The 24,875-nt window shown below is 39.9% G+C and overlaps 1 protein-coding gene across 1 annotated transcript; it reads right to left on the reverse strand.

Annotated features, from left to right (window-relative positions):
* Window positions 1-298: 298 nt before the first annotated feature.
* On the reverse strand, window positions 299-23,656 carry psmb7 (proteasome 20S subunit beta 7). Its single transcript, XM_086096425.1, has 8 exons — window positions 23,504-23,656; window positions 15,719-15,812; window positions 12,667-12,764; window positions 9,519-9,659; window positions 9,310-9,425; window positions 4,256-4,314; window positions 4,028-4,179; window positions 299-655 (listed from the first exon to the last, which is right to left on the reverse strand). The coding sequence occupies exons 1-8, from the start codon at window positions 23,569-23,571 to the stop codon at window positions 544-546; spliced, it is 840 nt and encodes a 279-aa protein (XP_085952551.1). The 5' UTR covers window positions 23,572-23,656; the 3' UTR covers window positions 299-543.
* Between the last annotated feature and the right edge of the window lie 1,219 nt (window positions 23,657-24,875).

The raw sequence follows: 24,875 nt of genomic DNA on the forward strand, positions 1-24,875 counted from the left end.
AAAGTTTCACGCTTAGAGGGTGGATTTTGAAAGCATATCAAAAAAGGAAAATGTAAATTTTAGCTATGGAAACAGGTTTTGCGAATAAACGCTGGCAAGACTGGATACACGTCGCACATTTTGACTGGATATTTTACATGGTGTTTTGGGGGGGGGGGGGGTATTTTGTGCGTGATATCACCTTTACAAAATGTGGTCAAAAAACACCTTCAAACTTCATTGTTTCTCAACACACTCATTTCTTCCATTTCATCTTCTACTCAGGCAAACAAGTTTGTTAAAAATATCCACCAATGTGTTACACGTTTATGTAAATAAACATTTATTGTGGGGAAATTCATGAATATTGATTTGGATCAATCCAGGTTTGAAAATTGGCGAATGAACTTGGTGCCTTGCAATAGATTTATAGTACAACCTTGAAAACAATGACTACAACACCATTTGTTACAACAGAAAAAGAAAAAAACATGAAGAGAGCTGCATTTATTGATAACTATGAACTGTTGTTCAACTTTAAGAAAATACAGCGGACAAATGACTCTAGGAAGTATCCATAGTTTGCACACTTTCCTCCATCACGTCCAGGGTCAATGGCGTCACCAGCTTGGTCAAGACACTTGTGGTTCCCCTTTTGTACTTGTAGTCACCAGTTCTAATGGGGGGGAAGCATATTAACCAATTATATACATAAAAAGAAAAACTTCCATTCAAGTAATGACATTAAAATGGCATTGACCACATCAGAAAAGAAAAAGTTATGTCAATTTCATGATTTCAAGTTGACACTAGGGCTGCGTTTACACTGCAGCTCATTTCCGATTTTTTCACAACAATCAGATTTTTTCCCGCATTGTGAACGGTCTAATTCAATTTTTTTCACACCCGACCTGGGCCTCTTTCATTTGTGGATATAAAAACGGATATGTATGCGATGCGTCTAAACTGTGAACGCTCATCCGTACGCATCCGATTCATACGTCATCAAAAGCCTGATATGCGCCCTGCACGAGCGGGAGAAAGTGCTTAGAAGGGAGACTACTGACACGTCTGATAAAGTTGATGTGTGTACTCTCGCTGCTTTTGATCAATCCTAATCCACAAATCAGTCACAGTCCTTATGATCTTCTGTATCAGAAACAAACAACTGGGTAAGTTCTCCATCAAACATTCCGGGCTCCGTCTCATTGTCGTGTCCTCGGAAATGATGCCTGCTTTTGCGTTTGCCCAAGCATTCATGATCCATTGACAAATTGTAGCGTAACTCTGCACGGTGCTGCCTCTTGGTGAAGCTGTGTTCGACAGCCTCCCGGAATGATAGCAAGCTCTGCGTTCATTTGCCGAACTTTATTTTTCACAGCGGCTGAGAGATGTGCGCGAATTTGAGTCACAGAGATAAGGAAGGAAAGGTGATGTGTGGGAAAAAACATTCTGGTGTTAGCTACACTGTGTAGACTTGCACTACCGTATTTTCATGACTATAAGGCGCACTTTAGTCTTAAATTTTCTCAAATATCGACGGTGCGCCTAATAGTGGGGTGTGCATTGTGTATGGGCCAAAGTCTATAATCTGACTGACTGTGTGAGAGGGAAAAAATTGTCTGGAGAGGAGGGGCTAGAGAACTCGCCACCACGTTGACTCTTCCGTGCTCTCATGTCTGTCCTCAGTCAGGGCCACCTTTCTTGTATATAAGCAATATGTTGCGGGAATCCTCCCACACAGTCGGTCAGATTTTGGACCTCGGTCCACACACAAGGAGCACCTCAGTATTAGGCGCAGTGTCGATTTTTGAGAAAATTTAAGACTTTACACCTTAGGCCTTAAAATATGATATTCAATCAATTAATTGACTAATCTGGTTCATTTTAATTTTGCATTAAAGTGCATTATAAAAGCATTTGGTGGTTATTTTGTACTTCATATTTATATAGAGATTTAAAAAATAGGGGGAATTGATGTTGTCCTATGTTGTGTTTGGTCATTGTTTTCCAAAGTAAAAACAGATGTTTGCAAATGTCTTATTTTGATTAAACACAGAAGATAATTGGTCTTTTTTCATGAAGGACTACAGAAATCAGTCAACAATTACGGTTGATATGCTAAAACCAGATGATTTGGACAATATAAAAATAAAAATAAAAATGGCTCCAAACGATTACTCAATTATCAAAATAGTTGTCGATTAATTTGATAACTGATTACTATTATTTTGACAGCTCTATATGTGATGCGTTTTCACAAAATGAGGCTTATGTCTCCGAAAATGAAAATTTTGATATTCATATATTACAATTCTACACTTAATTCCCTTTCAAATGATATATAATACGCGGTGGTACCTCAAAGACTGACGAAGGTAGAGCAATGTTGGCAGGTCGAAATTCCTCGTTTTGAGAACAACGTGTTTACATTTTTGGCACGTACATCTTTCAAAGGTCCATAACAACCAGTACCTGAAATTTTCAGGAACTGTTAAAGATCAATGGAAAGTAAATTCCAATAGCATTTGTTGATAATGTTGACTACTTTATCATAGATATTCTGTCTTAAATGCATTTGGCCACATAAGATAAGAATGACTTGATGGTTCACTTTAACACTTTTTCCCCCCTTTGCATTCAATGTAATGCATAAGGAACACTTAGCCCTCAATAACTACTGTCCAGTATTACAATATGCGCGCTAGCTGAGTATTAGTGGGCGGGGAAGTTTGGAAACACCAGCCGATGACTCAAGCGATCATCTTTTAATCTGCAAGTGTATTTCATAGCTCATATGGTAATTTGGTCGCAGTGTCGAGCCTTGCTATCTGGTCGACTTTTTTACCATTTATCCGGTGTAACACTGCTTGGCTGCTCTCCTCTCCAGTATGGAGCCACAACACTGACAATAAGATTTGGTATTGCAAAAACACTATTTTCTTTAGGCATATTATTTTGTATTATGTCTTTTTCAATGCCAATCTGCAGATTTTATTTACATTTTTTGAGTGTCACAGGTTTTCAGTTTCAGCTCTCCTGTTTTTAGTTTCACTTCTCTTTTTTCAGTTTCATCGTATTGGCAGTGTTTTTACGTGGAGGCGCGGGGTTGCTTTGAGCGCGAGAACGCCTTCCGGCTATTCGGGAGAGGAGAGAAGAGAGCACGCCCTCTGTTGGCTAAAGGCAATATTCATGGATACAAGTTCACCAGGAACTCCTACACTGCCTGTAAATCTGTAACCTTGTGGCGTCAGTGTTGATGTTTCTGTAGTAAACCAGTTAGCACATTAGCTAAATTAGCATGACATGATGCATAAAGTAATTTTCAAACATGCCACAAGTAACATATATAATCACATGTAACCTTGTGGCTTACAGGCGGTTTAGGTGTCAGATTTTTCCACGATGACAATTTTTTTCCCAATACCAAATATTATTGTTAGTGTTGTGGCTCCATACTCCAGCCCCCAACGTTTTTAGCACACTATAGTGTTTACAAAACACATCAATATGTTAATAAGAAGGTGTTTAAATTTATTGAAATAGCAATGTCACGATGTCATACTCCTGGGCCAATGAAGTGCAGGGGATGGACTTTAAATTTGAGCTATATAAACAAATACATTTCTTTGTTCTGTGGCTTTGCAAACGGAGCATCTTATGTCTGCGTTTTTGTCAATAAACCATTGTGTTCAGCTTGAATCTCGGCCAAGACTTTTTATCATTTTATTTTGATTCTGAGTACTTAAGTTTTTTTTTTTGCAACCTGACTTTGCAAATCTTGCCCCGGCACGGACCAATGGACTAGTGGATCCATCATTTTATACGATCAAGGCTGGAGAGGGAAAAGGATCCTCTATTTTCATTGAGCGTCAGCCTTCAGAAACACCAGCGGCGATTACGTTCCCCATCCTCCAGACATGACAACCTGCTCTGCGGGCTGACGCTTACGACACATTCCACATCAACCGGACTCGCTGTACTATGCTTGTGTGCAGTGAGGCACTCGCATGTAAGAGCTATAGCTAAAAACGCTTTTTGCTCTGACCTGGAGCCTTTCTTGTTGGCCTCATCATGGGGTCGGATGTAGTCCACCTTATCACTAGTGATCACACACAGATCTATGTTGCTGCCAGAACCCAGATCATTGAATATTCCTGCAGCGATGGCATCACGCACTAGCTCCTTAGCAGCTTCTTCCTACATAAGAAGAAACACATACATCAAAAGTAGATTGTTTGATTAGTGTAATCAACATTTGTTAGATTTGACTTACCTCCATACCAGGTTTGTATCGGTCTTCAAAAACTGCTATAGCAGCCAGGGATCCAGACCCTTGTAAAAAGAACATCATGCTGTTTAACTACACGGGTTTGTGCTTTAAGTGCAAGAAATAGTGTTTAAAATTGCACTACAATATTTTTACAAACCCAATTCCAATTAAGTTGGGACGTTGTGTTAAATAAGTAAAAACAGAATTCAATGATTTGTAAATCACGTTCAAGCTATGTTCAACAACGAAGACAAAATTATATTTAACGTTCAAACTGATAAACACTGTTTTTAGCAAATAATCATTAACTTGGAATTTTATGGCTGCAACATGTTCCAAAAAAGGCTTGTTACAGGGTCATGTTTACCACTGTGTTAGATGACTTTTTCATTTAACATTCAATAAACGTTTTGGGAACTGCGGACATTGTTATATGTAATCATAAACGAGATAATAATTACTCTATCCATATTAGATATGAATTTGACATCTTTGTCTTATGTCCATCAAATAAGACTTATTTAATAATTTAACCTTATAATTATAATAGTAGTTATAGAATAATTCTAAGATTAGGAGCAAGTGTTTTCCAACCTGTGGAGGCAAGGCACTTATTCTGCACAAGAAAAATAAAAGGTTTGCATACTGAAATAATTATCTTAACTCAATTTAGTCACAAGTGTACTTCGTGTGAAATCTGGGCTTGTATATAGTTGAACGCAAAGCTGATATATTTGCAGGTAACCATGACAATCTGTTGTATAAATGGCAACAGATTGGATACCTTTTGCCATCCAATTGAAGAGCAGTTATTATTCCTGCCACTGGCATAAATAGAATAATAATAATAATAATAATACAATAATACAGGTAGTCCTTAACTTACGAACACAATGGGTTCCGAAAGGTTGTTTGTAAATCAAATTTGTTTGTAAATCGAATCACATAAAATTTTGTTTCAAAATTACATTTTATCATTTTTAGATAAAATAATAAAAATATGTAAAAATAAATAAATAAACTAATAAAATTATATATTTTATATATACTTTCTATACAGTACATTAATAAAAAAAACATGCATTAAATTACATCATCCATTATCTGAACCACTTTTCTTCACAGTACATTACATTTTTACACAGTAAAATACAATTAAAACAAAATAAATATGCTTAACTTAAGCTTTACATAGATGGTGGAGGAGTTGAGTTCATGTGAGGCTAAAGTGGAATGCATTATGTATTGGGTGTAACGGTCTCAAGAAAATATGTTTTCCGACTGTCCCTGAAGTGCACATGAATTGTGGTGCGTATGACAAGTCAAGATGGCGACCGCTGAGTAAGCTTGAATTGATTTCGAAGCTGAAGAGATATTGTACGTTTTTCTACTACACTGATAAAGAAGACGACTGAAGGCTGCTTTTCATGAATATCTTCCAGGAGAGCCTCTGAAATGTACTCAAAGAACCAATATAGAGTGCCTGAAGAGGCCACTGGCCGTGGCTCCAGGCTGTGCTGTTCATCGCCGGAAAGAGAGGTAGTTGAAATGTGCAAATGGCGTGGTGCTGCTCGAGAGGGTTGTAGCAGAGAGGGGCACTACAGTACATTACTGTACCATAATATATGATGCGTGCACTTAAATATTAACTTGCACGCAAAATACAGCTTTTATGAACATCAGTCAGCCTTTGTTCGTATCTGCGAATGTTCGTAACTAGAGGACTACCTGTAGTAATTAGCTGTGAATAATATCCACTCTCATTTTAAACTCCAAGGCATAATAGATTTTTCTAAAACTCAGGGATGTGATTTGACCAAAGTGAAATTATCTGAAAATTCAGCCGGGGGTCTGGGGGCCGCGGGCACTCAGCTAGGTCCAGAGCTCATGGGTTTTCCGTGTTTTTAAGTACTTTCAATGCACTCAGATGACAAAGAAATAGACAAAACAACAGCATAAATTTTCAATGTATATTGAACTATCCCATATAAAATTGCAGTTTTAGTCAACTCAAAATCAGTCACATTCAAAAACATTGAGTGACTGCCTTTGCTTTTAAAAACTATCACTAAGAATATCATCATATATATTTACCATGCAATAAATCATTTAATCAATCATTCTTAATTTAATACATAATGCATAACAAAAACATAAAATACCTCATGCAGCAAGCTCTGGTAAAAACACAATCATGCATTCGTCGAATGCATGATTGACTAAGATCATCTCTGTAACTGCATACATCAAGACAGTCAACATATTGAAACCTGAAAAGTGCAAACATGCAGCATTCATTTGAGTTTGAGTCAATGATTAACCATGTTAAATATTTATGGCCATTTTTATTACGTTATAATATTTTCGAAAATTTGATTTCGATTAATTTGAAAAGTTTACCACCGACCTCAAAATTCACGACTATCAGCAACTTGTACAGGTTGTTGGGGTGGATTACGTCTCTCTATTACCGCTTCCGATTGTGATGTCAATAAGGTCTGGAGGCCGTAAAGTTTTGGAGTTTTCGTTTGGGCACCGAAACTTCCAGGGATGCAATAATTTGTTGTTCTTGACTGGAGTTCTTTCACGTGTTTTTTGCTCTTTGTGTGACTTTCAAGAGCTTTGAAACCTCTCCCACCATAGTCAATGGTATCATGGCACCAAATGCAAAGCGCTTTCCCGGCACGATCGATCTTCCGAATAAAGTCACTGAACAAATTCGTCACAGTCTTCTTTCCAACATTTGTAGATATATCCTTCTCTAACCAGTCCCATCGAAACTTGGTTTTTACGATCTTGTCAATTTCCTTAACTCGCGGAGCATCTTTACGTTCGATCACGGACATCTTTCTTTAAACACCCGGCAAAAACGTCTGAGAAATGAACAATGGCATACTCCTATGCCTTTATAACAAGCGCGTTTATTGGTCAACAAACAATGGCATACGCCTATGCCTTTATAACAAGCGCGTTTATTGGTCAACACGGAGACTTCAGCCAATCGCAAGATCAGTTTCATTTCAGTTACGGAAACACTAAAATGGAATGCTGTCGAGAGACGAAATCTGATTTTTTACCACTTAAAAAATTGTAACATTTTATTTTTGGAGATAAAAAAAGCGGAATTCCGCGAATTAGCGGAAAAATCACATCCCTGAAAACTGCACACCGAAACTGAACCGAAAACCGTGAGCACAAAACCGAAAACTGAACCGTGGATTCTGTGACTCAGTGGGTCCTTTTGTCTGATCTGAGGTTAGAGGCGAGGAGTTGGTTGAGGCGCGGGAGAGATCCGCCACTTCCTCGTCGAGGTTTCGAGGTGGCCGACCTTGGCCCAGCCCGGGTATCGGGCAACAAGACAATAACACGTGATAAAGGTTAATTCAATGTAAGCAAAAAAGGAATTGATTTGATTGATAGCAACGAAAGGTACAGAAGGTCTTTCCTACCCACTGCTGTTAGACTTTACAATCAGCTGTAGTCTCGGTAGACCATTGATGTGGTGTTATGTGAAGTTTTTATTTCAAATTTAACAAATGTGACGATGATGCCATCTATTTGCACGACTGTTTCCCTGTTTTTATTTAACTAAGCTAAAGTACATAAGTATCTTTTGTGATACTATTTATATATGATGTGTGATGATGTGTATTGCTGCTGGTAACGCTGTGAATTTCTCCACTGTGGGACAAATAAAGGTGATCTTAATTATAAAACAAACATTGTAATCCTAAAATCTCGCAGAATACCAATTTAGCAAGCTACACCCACTTTCTTGAAAGTAAGAAAGTGGGTTTGGACAGGCTTCCATTGACCGCCGTTTGGCCATGCAATCAAATGTATTTGCTGTGACTTATTCTTCGTGCACAACGTCACTCTTTGGCAGCGGAAGCCCATTTTCATATAACATTTAAAATGGTGCGCAAGAGAGACGATAGCTTTCATTCAGCATGAAACTCAGTTAAATTACCAGAAACACAGTCATTAAAACTCCAGCAGCTGACGGCACTGGAAGCATGCAGCACCACGGACTTGTATATGAATTGGCTAACAATGCTGCTTACTTGTTGCCGCAAGAAGTGAAGTCACCGGCGGCCATTTTGCGTTGCTACTGATTAAGGCCGCCTAACTTGAATACATCGATTTTTTTCCGCTGCGTTTTTACGTTTTTTTCTGCCTCTACCATGAAAATGAAAATGCCATGTATGGCATACGGCTGTACTAATAAGACTTCCTATTTCTCGTCAACTACAGCCACTGCACTAGGTCATAATAAGTAGGAAGAACCCACAAGTCGCTTTTTCTAACGCCACGCCTGCTCTTCGCTGATTGGTTCTAGATGATTGCATTGGACATGACATATTTGCGTGTCTAAACCAATAAAGCGCAAAATTTGGATAATGTCAACGTTTCTGGTTCATGATTGGATCCTATCTAACCAAGCACAATCGCAAAGTTGATTTGCATGATGTTCATGTTACGTAAAAACCTTGGTAAGTTTACAACACGTTACAGCCATATTATCTTGGCGTCCACTAGAACAAATAAAAACATGAAATAAACCCACCCCAAATCCACGTTGTTCTTATGTGGGAAAAGAGTCAAAATCAGCAAAAAAACAACAACAATTTGCCAAGCAGAAAAAATCCGGGTCTGAAGGGGTTAATATTTTGATACACTTGTCCGACTTGCGTGATGGCATTTGTCTACTTCATAATAGACTTGACAAGCAGAGATTCACTTCCTTGTCGATTTCTTAAGCTGTGATTTCAAATAAAAAAAAGAAGGAAAAAAAAGTTGCCATTGACTGACATCTGATCGTCATGTTAACGCTTGAATACTGTTGAAATTAAGACCTGATCTTATTCACTTGATACAGATGAGGTGCAAATTATGTTCTGCCCTGATTTCTGATCACGTGATCGGATCATGGTAAGTCATATTTTTTATATCTATGATTTTCGCACAATTTAAAAAAATAAATATTGGCCAGTGAAAAAGGACCAGCACGTGAAAAGGGACATATTTATGTTTCGGATGTGGTTGTTGAAACTGACCCATGGTGACAAATGGAAGCTTGTCTGTAGAGCCATGAGGGTAGATGCTGTAAAGATGAGGACCGTTACAGTCCACCCCACCAAGGACCAGCGCAGCACCAATGTAGCCCTGATACCTGAATTTGAAAAAAGGAGAACAAAACTTACCCAGGTATTGATTAAAATTAGAGTGGAATATACTGTACACTGAGAAAGCCCATGCAGTATACCTGAAAAGCATTTGCTTGAACATGCGGTTAGCAGTGGCTACGCGTGGCAGTCTGCCTGTGGAGAGGGCGTGCAGTTCGAGATTGGAGGAAATAATCTGAGTGGTCATTTCTGTGTCTGCAGCCGTTCCTGCTCCACAACAGCTGCGTAATAAAAAAAAAAAGTTATACAGCCGGATGACACCTAATTTCAGATATAATAGATCAAGTAAGGAAAAAAAGGCTAATGAAAGGTCCCTTGTCATGACATGCATTGTTTCCACTGTTTTAAGCATAACATTGGTTGTGTTAAAGTTTGACATCTATGCGGTTTGTAGACTGTATAGTATGCAATAGCTGATGAAATGCTCAGAAAAACGAGCCGATATAGGTGACGTCGTGACAAACATAAGCTGCAATTTATTTAAGTACCTGCCCACTTTGCGCTTGGTACCATCCATTCATCCGTTTGATTCAGGGGTGTCAAACTCATATTAGCTTAGGGGCCACAGAGGAAAATATATTACTAACTGGGCTGAAATGTGTAAAATAATGGTAGGCCTATACAACTTAAAATCAATTATACGCAGATTTGCTGGCCAGCCCTAAATTGCAGGGCGCAACTGTAAATATATTGTCCCAAAAAATAACACAAATTGCAAATGGAACGCGGCATTTTTATGTTGGTCTATGTTTTATTTTTATTTTTTAAATATTTTTTTTTATAAAACAAACTAACTTAAAGTCGTGTGTCAAATAATGACATCCATAGGAATTCTGTGTACAAGTTGCATTGTTCATCTGAGGATTGCTTGTGAAATTACAAATTTATATGTGTTGATTGTGGCCGGCTGATTAATTGATCAGACATTACTTTTTTTTCTGTTTACAAAATCATCTCGCGGGCTGTATTAAACCCCTTTGCGGGTCTGATCCGGCCCGCGGGCCGTATGTTTGACACCCCTGGTTTAATTCCACTTATCTGAGGTCGTGTCGCAGGGACAGCAGCTTCAGCAGCTTCAGCAGCGAAGCCAAAGACTTAACTGTCCCCCAGCCACTTCGTCCAGCTCTCCTGGACGGGGATGCCAAGGCGTTCCCAGCCCAGCTGGGAGATGTGAGATAGAGACAGTGTGTCCTGGGTCTTCCCCGGGGCCTCCTCCCAGTGGGACGTGCCCAGAACATCTCACCATGGAGGTGTCCAGGGGGCATTGGAATCAGATGCCCGAGCTACCTCACCTGGATCCTCTCAATGTGGAGGAAGAGTGGCTCAACTCTAAACCCCTCCCGGATGACCGAGCTTCTCACCCTATTTCTAAGAGGACACCCTGCTGAGGAAACTCATTTTGGCGCTTGCATCTGGAATCCTGATTGTGACCATTGGAACCTTAGGAACTAGGGACGCACCGAATTTTCGGCCACCCAAAATTTTCGGCTGAAAATGGCAAAAATGGGCATTTTCGAATTTGGCTGAAATAAAATTAAAACCGAAAGAATACGGCCGAAATAAAATGCTGTAATGACGCAAGCCAAAAACACACTGCAAGCAAGCGTCTGATGAATTAAACACCAAGCGCGGGGGTGAGTGTCCGCCTCGCTACTCGCTGGCGTTTTACCGGTTGCAACGGGCTTCATTGCACACACCAGAGAAGGAGAGGGCACGGACGCTTGGTAAACTACTGTACAGAATTTTAGCGGGTCGGAAAAAAAGAGCACAGCCGAGTTCTGCACTACAGGTCAGCCACACTCTCCTGCAGCGCCTTCCTTTTTTTCCCTTTGATTCGAGCCCTTTGAGCGCTTCCACTTTTTCACTGGCATTCTGTTGGCCGTGCTAAACGCTAACCACTATCTCCGGGTGACTACAGACCTGTACAGGTGCAGGAACAAACTTGAGTATTCCCCAAATTTAGCTAGCGCGCTTTATAGTCAGGTGTGCCTTGTAGTCCAAAAATTACTGTAGTCGAAACAGCATGATTTATTATGTTTTAAATTTGTTAAATATGAACAAGAGGATTTTAGACATTTTTCAACTTCCCTTGTATAAATCCCAACTCCACATGTATAAATTATATGCACAATGATGTTTATAGGAGGAAACTTGAATGATTTTTTATTAAAGATTTATACATGTAATTCAACAAAAGATGCCTCTGACAAATCTAACAATGGGGTCTAAGGAACTGAGCGATAAAAAGAAAAAGGGGGTCTTCAAAGCAGCACAAATAGTGACCACTCCACCAAACACCCCCCACCCCCGCACTAAGAGCCTACGACTGTATATGTCTAATCTGTACATATACGTATACTTTATACAGTAGTCTACTCGCGAGACGCGAGGGGTAAGATGGCCGCCCTGTCGCTTCAACAACTTGCACGTGCGTGTATAGGCTATCCAGTAATATACAAATGTAGCATTAGCAAACATGTCTGCGGTGTGCACGCATTTCAATTTATATTGTGCTTTGGTAGAATGCCAGTGCTAAAAATATATATATATATTGTATAGAATATTAAACAATTCAATTTGCATGGTAAAAAATTGGCATAATGTCTTTCGGCGTTCCGGTTTTTGATCAAGCGTTTCTCATTTTCGCTCAAAAATTTTCATTTCGGTGCATCCCTAATTAAGAACGTAGATTAACTAGTCAATTAAGAGTTGTGCCTTTTGGCTCAGCTCCTTTACCACGACAGACCGAAACAAATGTCCACATAATTGCGGACCCGACACTTATCCGCCTTATACTTGTACTCCTCCAGTTAGGGCAGGATCTCATCATGGAAGTGGAGAGGACACTCCAACCATGGCTCCCCGCCGGAGTACACCTACCCAAGTAGACTAAAAATCTGTGGGAAACACTGCGCCGCTACAAAATGAATGTAACGGAAATGCTGCATTTGATATGGCATGGGACCTTTAAAATGAAAGTTACGACTAACTACGGTTCTATGAGTCCCGAACGACCGCCAGATGGTGGTACTTCAAGCACTGAATGTACCGCCATCTGGCAGTCGGTAGGGACGAAATAGAACTCATTGTGGGTTGTTATCCAACTAAACTCCCACTTGAAAAACTGAGGCAGGCCATTAATTCTGCATAAATGCAGCCAATCTTACAATGACTTCATTGCCGACACTTAACCTACAGATTCTTAAAACCCTAAACCAAATCACTTACTAAATATTGGGTGAGATGTAGTGTATCTTGGAACAGTTCTTATCAGCCACTACCATACCCTCGGTGGCTCTGGTGTCAGCTCCAAGGACAACGCCGCCCTTAAAAGAGAATGACAACATTAAAAAAAATCTGTAAAATCTTAAATTATCAGTGGTGGGGGGTGGGGTAGCATAATTATTAACTCTTTGACCGCCATAAACGTTATAAAACGTTTAGTAAAAACCTATGGAGGGGCGCCGAAGACGTTAAAAGACGTTAATTATGTTTTTGTTTTTGTTTTTTTGGAAATGGGTGGAGGAAAGCCTTGGGCAGCTGTGCTGAAAGTATCAAGCAGATCTAGTTAGTATAATGACTCGTTTTGGCCCCTAGATGGCAGCGATGACTCTCTTTGCACAAGGTTGGGTGGGCCGCCCACCGTGGGCGTCAGTAAAAGATGTGAGGCGGAGCTAGAGTGTTGAGGAGACAATGGCTGATGATGCAACCGGTTGCAAGCAGCTCACGCTTGAGCATTTTTTCTAGCCTCACCGGCTACCGCTGCTAACGCCGGAAAACGCGCAGCACAACCGACCGGGTACTTCTACACAAGCGGAGATTCGATCGGGCGATGGAGAGTTGTCGAAAAGCATCGACCAATGCACATTGATGATGATGATGATGATGGTGAATCCCGAGGTTGACGCCACAGTTGGCCTTTATTCTCACGTCATAAAGCCTCACCGGCTAGCGCTGCTAACGCCACAGTTGGACGCAGCCTTTATTCTCACGTCATAAAGCCTCACCGGCTAGCGCTGCTAACGCCGGAGCTGCATAAGCGGACATTCGGTCGGACAATGAAGAGTACCCCGAGTCCAATGCATATTCATCGGAGGAGCGGGTACAGTCTGATCACGGAGAAGACACTGGTTCTGGACTACGATGCCACCATGAATGGAGTGGATAAGATGGATCAGAACATCTCTTACCACCCGGTATAGCAACTGAAGGACATGAGGAAGCCAGACGTAACACCACCGTAACATGATCCTGATATTAGACTTTATGGCAACACACACTGCAGTATATACTTGCTATTCCCCGGAAAAAACGGCCTGCAAGAAAGTGTAGCTTTGTTTCACAAAAAGAAAAACTGTCGTTGAAACATCCACATAATTGTAAATAGCACCACAGTTGCACACATTTGTAAATAGTTTGCCAAATTGTTGTCAAATTGTTACACTGTTGAATGTAAATAAACATATTTTGCTATCAAAAAACACTTTTTCATTCTTGGTGGTAGTGTTTTATAGAAGTAAAGCACTATTTAGGTGTTTGTGGCATCATTCATGGACAAAAAGAAGTGTAAAATTCACTAGAGTGCATGAAATAATATAGTTTCACTAAAAGCTTGATTTCTCCGTATTTTGGTCCAAAACAAGCGCAATCGGGTGAAACTAACCATTTTCTATTGTTGATTACTAAAGGACGGAATAAGGTAGAAACAAACTTTTTTTTTTCTAATGAAAGATGAAAGTTCAATCTTTCATTTCGTAGTATGTGTGTTTCCATAGTCCAAACAGAACATTTTCTGTGGACCTTGAAAGATCAGTCAAAATGCTTAAATCGGCTGGCACTGACAGCATCCCTTTTCTGAAAACGTCTGGCAGTCAAAGAGTTAATGAATTCATTAATTAAAGAATGTTTTGTTTTTTTTGTGGGCAAATTTGTTTGGCAAAATAAATAAAGCCAATGTTCTATTTATCTATTTTTTTTTCTTTTTAAAAAATGAAAAGACATTAACATGCAATTTAAGGCACATTCCCTTCCTTTAAACGTGGAAAATGAATTACAAAGTGCCGTATTTTCACGACCATAAGGCGCAGTCACAGTTACTGGTGCTTTATCTGTGTTTAACACACACATAAGGCGCACCGCACTATTGGGCACACACACGGTTAAACATACTCTAGCTCAAAACATATGGTAGCATGCTATTATGCTAAAACATATGCTAGTGCTAGCGCATGTTTTTAAAAAGGCAGTGAACGGAACAAAACTGAGTTCGGTTGAAGTAACAATGAGTTCAGTTGTACTTGAAGTATATAACAATGTACTCGCGTTGTTTTTGATCAATCCTAGTCCTCATGACCTTCTGTATCAGAAACAAACAACTGGGCAAGTTCTCCATCAAACACGGCGTCTCATTATCAGAGTCAGTCTCATTGTCGTGTCCTCGGAAATTATGCCAGTTTTTGCGTCCGCCCAAGCATTCACGATCCATTGACAAATTGTGGAATAACTTGCTGCCTCCCAGTCATGGTAAAAAGCTATGCTCGCCAGCCTCTCGGAATGATAGCAACCTCTGCGTTCATTTGCCAAACTTAATTTTTCACAGCGATTGAGAGATGTGTGCATTTGAATCACAGAGATAAGGACGGAAAGGTAATGCGTGGGGAAAACCAATCTGGTGTCTTTAGTATGTGGTGTGATCTGTTTAGCTACTCTGTGTAGACTTGCACTACTTCAAAATGACTTTTGCGATGTCTGTTGCTGTAAGTATATATATATATTTATTTACCAGGTAACATTTTGAGAACTAATTCTCATTTACAAACATGACCTGGACAAGAAGCCCAAACAGAGCACATACATCACAATACAAATAAAATAACAAAACACAACATAATTATACAAAATAAAAAAGAGGAGAAGGGCACTTATGCTTATATTAGCAAGAACAGGTGTCAACTACAATTTCTATATTTATATACAATTGTATATTTATATATATATTTGTATGGTAATAATAACACTAAAGTGTGGACAGCTTGAAGTACCACACACACACACACACACACACACACACACACACACACACACACACACACACACACACACACACACACACACACACACACACACACACACACACACACACACACACACACACACACACACACACACACACACACACACACACACACACACACACACACACACACACACACACACACACACACACACACACACACACACACACACACACACACACACACACAGCAATTTTGCCACTCACCTTAAACACAACACCGCAGATAGTAGTTCCAGTTTTACGGGCAGAGGGCAAATTACAGCCCACTTCATTTGCTTTTTCTTCCAGGAAGCCATTTCTAAAAAAACAAACAAAATTAAAATCACTTTAATTAAATAATTCAAAATATTAATTGAAGCGGCTAATTTTAAATAGGGCCCGACCGATTATTCGGCCGCCGATTTAAATCGGGCAATTATTACCCTTCAAACATAGTTCAAACAATCAGCCAAATGGGCCAAATTACCAATTGTTTTTCCCTTTAAACGTTAGACCAGGGGTGCTCAAGTTCGGTCCTCGAGAGCCCCTAACCAGGCTGTTTTCCATGTTTCTCTCCACTAACACACCTGATTCATGATCAGGATCGTTATCAGGCTTTTGCAAAGCTTGCTGATTAGCTGATCATTAGATTCAGCTATGCTGCAGGACGCAACATGGAAAACAGGCTGGATAGGGGCTCTCAAGGACCGAACTTGAGCACCCCTGTGTTAGTCTAAAAAAAAGACCTCAAGTTTCAGACGCTGTGAAAGTACCCTGAATGCACCGTTTGATTGGTCGTTACCTACTTCCTCAGCACAGGTGATGTCATTTTCAGTCAACGGCAAGTAGAAAAATTTGTTTTTAACTCTTTGACCGCCATAAACGTTATAAAACATTTAGCATAAACCTACGGAAGGGCGCCGAGGACGTTAAGACGTTCACTATGTTTTTTGTTTTTTTTTGGGAAACGGGTGGAGGAAAGCCTTGGGCAGCTGTGCTGAAAGTATCAAGCAGATCTGATTAGTATAATGACTCATTTTGGCCCCTAGATGGCAGCGATGACTCTCTTTGCACAAGGTTGGATGGGCCGCCCACCGTGGGCGTCAGTAGAAGACGTGAGGCGGAGCTAGAGTCTTGAGGAGACAATAGCTGATGAAGCCACAATGGCTGATCAAGCAACCGGTTGCAAGCAGCTCACGCTTGAGCATTTTTTTCAAAGACGGAAAGCATCGATCAATACTAAAAAGCGCATTGATGTCGACGATGATGATGACTCCGAGCTTGACGCCAAAGTTGGAAGCCATGACGCGACCGTTATGATCACGTAGTAAGCCTCACCGGCTAAGCGCGGCTAGCGCTGCTAAGGCCGGAAAACGCGCACAATAACCGACCGGGTACTTCTACACAATCGGACATTCGATCGGGCGATGGAGAGTTGGCATCGACCAATGCAGATTGATGATGATGATGATGATGGTGAATCCCGAGGTTGACGCCACAGTTGGACGCGGCCTTTATTCTCACGTCATAAAGCATCACCGGCTAGCTCTGCTAACGCCGGAGCTGCACATGCGGACATTTTGTCGGACAATGAAGAGTACCCCGAGTCCAATGCATATTCATCGGAGGAGCGGGTACAGTCTGATCACGGAGAAGACACTGTTTCTGGACTACGATGCCACCATGAATGGAGTGGATAAAATGGATCAGAACATCTCTTACAACCCGGTATAGCAACTGAAGGACATGAGGAAGCCAGACGTAACACCACCGTAACGTAACCGTAGCATGATCCTGATATTAGACTTGATGGCAACACACACTGCAGTATATACTTGCTATTCCCCGGAAAAAACGGCTTGCAAGAAAGTGGAGCACGCGAAGAGGCAATCTGTTGTGCAAATGCTGTTGCGTCTCCTTGCACGCAGGAGAGTGTTACACAAAGAAAAACTGTCGTTGAAACATCCACATATTTGTAAATAGCACCACAGTTGCACACATTTGTAAATAGTTTGCCAAATTGTTGTCAAATTGTTACACTGTTGAATGTAAATAAACGTATTTTGCTATCAAAAAACACTTTTTCATTCTTGGTGGTAGTGTTTTATAGAAGTAAAGCACTATTTAGGTGTTTGTGGCATCATTCATGGACAAAAAGAAGTGTAAAATTCGCTAGAATGCATGAAATAATATCGTTTCACTAAAAGCTTGATTTCTCCGTATTTGAGTCCAAAACAAGCGAAATCGGTTGAAACTAACCATTTTCTATTGTTGATTACTAAAGAACAGAATAAGGTAGAAACAAACTTTTTTTTTCTGATGAAAGATGTCCAATCTTTCATTTGGTAGTATGTGTGTTTCCATAGTCCAAACAGAACATTTTCTGTGGACCTTGAAAGATCAGTCAAAATGCTTAAATCGGCTGGCACTGACGGCATCCCTTTTCTGAAAACGTCTGGCAGTCAAAGAGTTAAAAGGTATTAAGTCACTCTCTCAAAAGAACATCAGACAATTACAGCTCATTCAGAATGCTGCAGCTCGAGTTATGTCCAAAACAAAGAGATCAGAACATATCACTTCCAGTCCTTAAGCTTTACACTGGCTCCCAGTTAGTTGTAGAATCGATTTCAAATTTCTGATATTGGTTTATAAAATCACTGACTGGTTTGGGTCCTAAATATATTCAAGAAATGCTGATTGAATACAAATCCAGCAGGGCTCTGAGATCTACAGACTTGGGCCAACTAGTTGAACCCAGAGTTTGAAGTAAACATGGTGAAGTTGCATTTAACCGTTATGCTGCACACAAATAGAATAAGCTGCCAACAGAAGTGAAGTCAGCCCGAGTGTAAATGCTTTTAAATCCAGGTTAAAAACGTTGCTTTTTTCCACATACCTTTGATTAAGGTCTTTCAATCGTGTTTTTCCCCCTTTTAATTATTATGGGTTTTTTTATTCCTTACGCAATTTTTGCTGTCTAATGTTCTTTTAGTAAAATGTTGTAACCTACTTGTTTTCTCTTCTTTGCTTCTGAATGCTGTTAACTGCTGTTTATTGATGCTTATAGGTGTTGTCTTTCCTTGTGAAAAGCACATTGAGTTGCCTTGTGTATGAAATGTGCTATACAAATAAACTTGCCTTGCTTTAATTGTACATGAAAAATAATGAAGTTACCACATTAATTATTGGCCAAATATTAACTTTTTACTGCTGAAAACGGCTCAATGAGTCAAGTATCCCTTTTAAGCTGTTTAATGACACCCTAATTGCAGTCAACTTTAAAACTAAACATACGACAATAAGAATTACATCCATTGTATATTTAAATACAAAACATGCTTCGTTTTTAAAACCTCACCAGCCTAGCGCTAATGCTAAAGTTAATAGAGGATCCCATTCAAATGCTATCGGGAAGGTAGCATCGACTTTGGGAGTGTTTTTTCTTCAAATACTGAATATTCACACACAAACGCTGTGGGAACACATACCCACAGGTAAAATAACACTACACAGAGGCGCAAATTCTTCCCAATCTGTGAAAAATTTGTTATTTTAATAGAATTCAAGAATATTCGGTAGCTGCAGCCCTAGAAGAGACTGCAAGCCGCAGCGATATAGATATTTCCTACGAAGTCAGCCGGTGGGCGTATCCAGCTCCCTTTAGTGTTGTCACGATACCAAAATTTTGACTTTGATACTATACCTGCATAAAATACCTTGATACCGGTACCTCGACAAAACTCTAAAACATCAGCAAAAGCAGCAAAATTTAAACAGACAAAAGAACTTCAAATAATTTTTAGTTATTATTATATCAAAATATTGGGATGTATACATGTTAATTTATGTACATACTGTATATATTTATGTTTATACTGTATGTGCTTTCACATTGCATGCTATATTCTTGAAGTACTGTATTTGACTGCATATGATGTCAAATACAGTGGCACTCTAATGACTCAATGTAACATTGCTTGAGTGTGCGTGCATGTCTCTGCTCTTCTCCATTTCGCTCCCAATTAGTCAAATGCGTAATCAAATACTACAAACTGGGAACAAAATAATTCACACTCCACTTATTTTTTAAGGGAAGTGTCAAAAATGCGTCACAACCTCTGTGTCTGTTGCTCTGTCAGTCGTCTGAGCCTTTTCTATGCATAACTGTGATTTCCCAGTTTGCCTGTTCATTGAACGCACCTTGAGTGCACTGCAGGAATGATTGCTGCTTTTTCTTCTGCTTCGCTGCAAAAAACATTTGCTCTTGTTACAAGACGTTTTTAAAACTGAAAATTGAAAACCACATGTGTGTTCTTCATGTCGCGTGGCTTCCATTCTGCTTGCGCGCTCCAGTGGAGCTTTAATTAGCGCGTCATACTTCTCAATGAGGAATGCACGTCCAGCGAGCGCTTCAGTGCGTAAAGCCATCTTCCTGCGCCCTCTCGCACGCTGAAAGAGGCGTGTCGCTTACTTAAGGCGTTTTCCACATATCGGTAGACAGGCGGCCAAGCGTGCATGTGTACCTGCCTTTAAAACAGAGTTGGCGGGCTGTCTCGTATTTATTTTTTAAAGTACCGGTACTAAGAAAAAATGATACAGAGCCGTTTTTGACGCCAAAACATCAAGGTACGGTACTGGTACCGGTATCCCGTGTAACACTAGCTCCCTTCCACCATATTGTCTGGATCGTCCCCATCGTGGCTCGAAGCAAAGCCTAGACAATAGTATAAACGACGCATATTAAAACTGCTAAATTGACGGCAATGAGCATGCAAAAGTCCACTTTGTACTAGGAAAGCCTGCAAGCAAAAAAATGCCAGTGGTTCGATGCAAAAAATTGGACTGGTCGCCGGGATCCCTACACATTAAAGAAGGAAAATTACGCCAGCCACCGGTCACGTACACGGACAACGTAAACTACAATTGCGAAGAGTGTGTAAACCTTTGAACTGTCTAAAGGCAGTGTTTCCCACACCATGTTAATACTTGGGCAGGCCGCCACCCAAGAAGTTTTCAAGAAAATTTATTAAAGATATATACAGGGATGTGATTTGACCAAAGTGAAATTATCTGAAAATTTAGCCGGGGGTCTGGGGGCCGCGGGCACTCAGCTAGGTCCAAAGCTCATGGGTTTTCCGTGTTTTTGAGTACTTTCACTGCACTCAGATGACAAAGAAATAGACAAAACAACAGCATAAATTTTCAATGTATATTGAACTATCCCATATAAAATTGCAGTTTTAGTCAACTCAAAATCAGTCACATTCAAAAACATTGGACTGCCTTTGCTTTTAAAAACTATCACTGAGAATATCATCATATATATTTACCATGCAATAAATCATTTAATCAATCATTCTTAATTTAATACATAATGCATAACAAAAACATAAAATACCTCATGCAGCAAGCTCTGGTAAAAACACAATCATGCATTCGTCGAATGCATGATTGACTAAGATCATCTCTGTAACTGCATACATCAAGACAGTCAACATATTGAAACCTGAAAAGTGCAAACATGCAGCATTCATTTGAGTTTGTGTCAATGATTAACCATGTTAAATATTTATGACCATTTTTATTACGTTATAATATTTTCAAAAATTTGATTTCGATTAATTTGAAACGTTTACCACCGACCTCAAAATTCACGACTCTGTCAGCAACTGGTACAGGTTGTTGGGGTGGATCACGTCTCTCTATTACCGCTTCCGATTGTGATGTCAATAAGGGATGGGGGCCGTAAAGTTTTGGAGTTTTCGTTTGGGCACCGAAACTTCCAGCGATGGAATTTGCTCTTTGCGTGACTTTCAAGAGCTTTGAAACCTCTCCCACCATAGTCAACGGTATCATGGCACCAAATGCAAAGCGCTTTCCCGGCACGATCGATCTTCCGAATAAAGTCACTGAACAAATTCGTCACAGTCTTCTTTCCAACATTTGTAGATATATCCTTCTCTAACCAGTCCCATCGAAACTTGTTTTTTACGATCTTGTCAATTTCCTTAACTCGCGGAGCATCTTTGCGTTCGATCACGGACATTTCTTTAAACACCCGGCAAAAACGTCTGAAAAATGAACAATGGCATACTCCTATGCCTTTATAACAAGCGCGTTTATTGGTCAACAAACAATGGCATACGCCTATGCCTTTATAACAAGCGCGTTTATTGGTCAACACGGAGACTTCAGCCAATCGCAAGATCAGTTTCATTTCAGTTACGGAAACACTAAAATGGAACGCTGTTGAGACGAAATCGGATTTTTTACCACTTAAAAAATTGTAACATTTTATTTTTGGAGATAAAAAAAGCGGAATTCCACGAATTAGCGGAAAAATCACATCCCTGTATATATATTTTTAAAAAATTAAATAACGTGTCGCAACGGGATATATCGCATGTAATGTTAGTTTGCTGTTACTTTGTGGATCATGAGACTAGAGGAGACGTAACAGGACTGAGACCCACCCCCCAGTCACCCCCTCTCCCACCGCACCCTGCAGGAGTCCACCCACCCAAGTAGACTTCAAATCTATGGTAAACACTGCTAAAGGCATATAAATCAATGGAGGCAATCAACCAACTGTGTTATGGATGGGTGTGCAAAGCATGACCATGAACTCCAATGTGTTGATAGTGACGGCAAAGCTACATCGTAGCTAGCTTAGCTTATATGCACTTATGGAAACTACAGTTGTGCTCATTTAAGTACACTGGTATAATGTTTTTGCATATGTGTGTGCGCTATTTTACAGAGGATGTGTATGATTAGGGGTGCAGCAATTAACCGGTTTTACGATCAACCGTGGTTTTTAAACGTCGGGATTAAATAACCGCAGCCGTTCAACGGTTATTTCCGCTCACAAGCGATGCGGCATAGTTCATAGCTCTTCTGTTTCCACACGGCCCATTTAGCTGACGCGCAACAACACAGGGCTCATCTTTGAACAACGCCCGGGGAGAGTTGCGTACCCGGCGGCTCTGGGTAGGGTTCTAAGGCGGCCGGGCCACGCTGACACCGGCAGTGGGCATCCCTGCGCCGTCGCCACCGACCGCCTCCCCAACCCCCGGGCTTTGGTCCGCGGCAGCGAGCCCTGCCATCCACGGCCACCCGCTAGTGTGGCCAAGACTTTTGAAGCTGCGGGGCCGCCATCTTGGGACTCCCAAGAAACGTATCTCGGCATACGCATTTTGCTGTAAAATGCCTACATGTGTAGCGGTAAACAGCACAAATCGCCAGTTTAAAGGCCGTGGATGAACATTTCATCTGTAAGTATGGTTGAAATTGAAAGATGAAACCCTATTTTAAGAGTCTGTCTAATCTGCTGTATTTGTTTTAAAAGGCAGCAACCTTTTTTAAATGTATGTTCAGTTATTTATTATTGTTAAAAAACATTTTCAAAGAATGCTGATGTGATTTTTTTAATGTCTACAATAATAACCAGAAACAAAACGTAATACCGCGGTTTTTTCTCTCAGACAATCGTACACCAAAATCTGAAACCGTTGCATCACTATGTATGGTAACAGAAATACCCTTTTTTCACTCGTTTATTGTAAGGGGGAGCGGGGTTAATGTTTACTACTGAGGGACTTAGCATGTAGGCGCTAGACTGGACAGGAATGGACAATGTAAACATGCTTGGTATAAGAAGAAACGTTAAAAGGAAAACGAATTAACACGTGATGAAGTGATCTGAGCAGATCTTGGAGTCGATCAACAACCCCATCCCCGGCCAAAGCAAGTGGGCTGATCGATACGCCGATGAAAACAAGTCTCTCTAGTTTTCACAAACCCAAAGATGGCAAGTATGTGCAATGGTGTCGTATGGTAACAACGAAAATCCTATATTGTTGCTACCGTATTAGCACGTTCGCTGAACGTACATGAAAGGGCTGAGTCATCCCATCGAAAACTAGACCATCACAATACGTTAACGAATAACTGTTTTCACACTCTATGATTATTGATTATTGATGTTGATTCTCAATCAACAGCACTTACCTTTTACAGTTCTCAAACGTGAAACCACCAAAGGTTGATAAATTAGACGTTATCATCGCCGCCGCCATCTTCTTCTTCTTCTTCTTCTTCTTCTTCTTCTTCTTCTTCTTCTTCTTCTTCGGTGGTTGCAGCGTTTCTAACCAGCGCTTAGGTGCATTAACGCCACCCACCAGACCAACCGCATAAAGGCAGTAAGTAAAAACCCCGCTTATTTAAATTTAAAACAAAAACGCTACTTATATCTTACTCATTAATATTGTTTCATTTTAATTACTTGATTCTGAATTTCGCTTTTTTGCTGCAGTCCCAAGAAGATTCTCAATCCTGAATGCAATGCCTTGTCTCTTTTTTGGTGTTGAAATTACTCAACATACAAATATAGCAATTTTTATCAACAATGTCATAATCCAACGACTAAATCAATTTGTTGATTATACAAAACAAAAACACAAATAAAACAACATGCCAGGGGGAATAACATTAAAAAAAATCACATATATCGAAGGTCTTGGTAGCCTTTTGTTTAAGAGAAAACTTTATGGAATCGATGTAGAAAGCATAGAATAGAAAGCAATGAAAAAAAGTTTTCCTATGTATGAAATTGAATTTACACTTATGGATGTAGAATTTAGCCAAAATAATAATAAGATTAATAATAAACGTTTTCTTTGGCTTTGACTTAATTCCTTTAATTAAAGTCATAGAGACCAAACAGTACATCCTTCCAAAACAGTTCAAAATCGTTCTCAATCTTTTCAACAATAAATTTATAAATATCACACCAACACCTTTGGACAAAGGGGCAGAGCCAAAATAAATGAGTCATTGTTTCAACATCCACAGAAGAGAAAGTGCATTTCTCATCAATCTCTTTTTTGAATCTTTTAACAATATGACCATTTGACGGGTAAACCCTAAGAATTATTATAGAAGAAATTGCTCTAAATTGACATATAGGGTAACATCCAGACCCTTTTTCCAGTCAACATATTCTACATATTTATTCCAGTATGACAGCACATATGGAACCGTAACAACTTCCCTTTTAAACAAAGATCGAATGAGTGTGTTATTCTTGCATGGCTCTTCTTTATGCGGAGATGTTTGACTTAGTTTGAATTGTCAAATGCCTAAATTGTTTGTAATTGCATGTTTGTTCAATTTAAAAAAAATCTAGACAGACAAACGGGAGGGGGGGGGGGATTAATACTGCGGTAAAGAAGTGGTGATAATCAATTCAAACATCGCTAGCACCTCCTAGTGGATATCATTAGAATAATGGTTTTAGATCACACCACATTTACCCTAATACAAATAGCAGTTTTGCATATTTTTCCTATTATAGACATTTATAACAATTATGACTAAATTA

Source organism: Leptonotus elevatus, chromosome 15 (assembly GCF_054856555.1).
Source record: "Leptonotus elevatus isolate MCC_2025b chromosome 15, RoL_Lele_1.0, whole genome shotgun sequence".
In the NCBI taxonomy this organism is placed as follows: domain Eukaryota; kingdom Metazoa; phylum Chordata; class Actinopteri; order Syngnathiformes; family Syngnathidae; genus Leptonotus; species Leptonotus elevatus.

Excerpts from the sequence above, each read along its gene's own strand:
- psmb7 (XM_086096425.1), bottom strand. The coding sequence starts at position 23,571 with ATGGCGGCGGCGATGATAACGTCTAATTTATCAACCTTTGGTGGTTTC. Across the intron at positions 9,426-9,518 it reads TTCAAGCAAATGCTTTTCAG|GTATCAGGGCTACATTGGTG; the intron begins GTATACTGCATG and ends TTTCAAATTCAG. Across the intron at positions 656-4,027 it reads GCCAACAAGAAAGGCTCCAG|AACTGGTGACTACAAGTACA; the intron begins GTCAGAGCAAAA and ends CCCCCCCATTAG.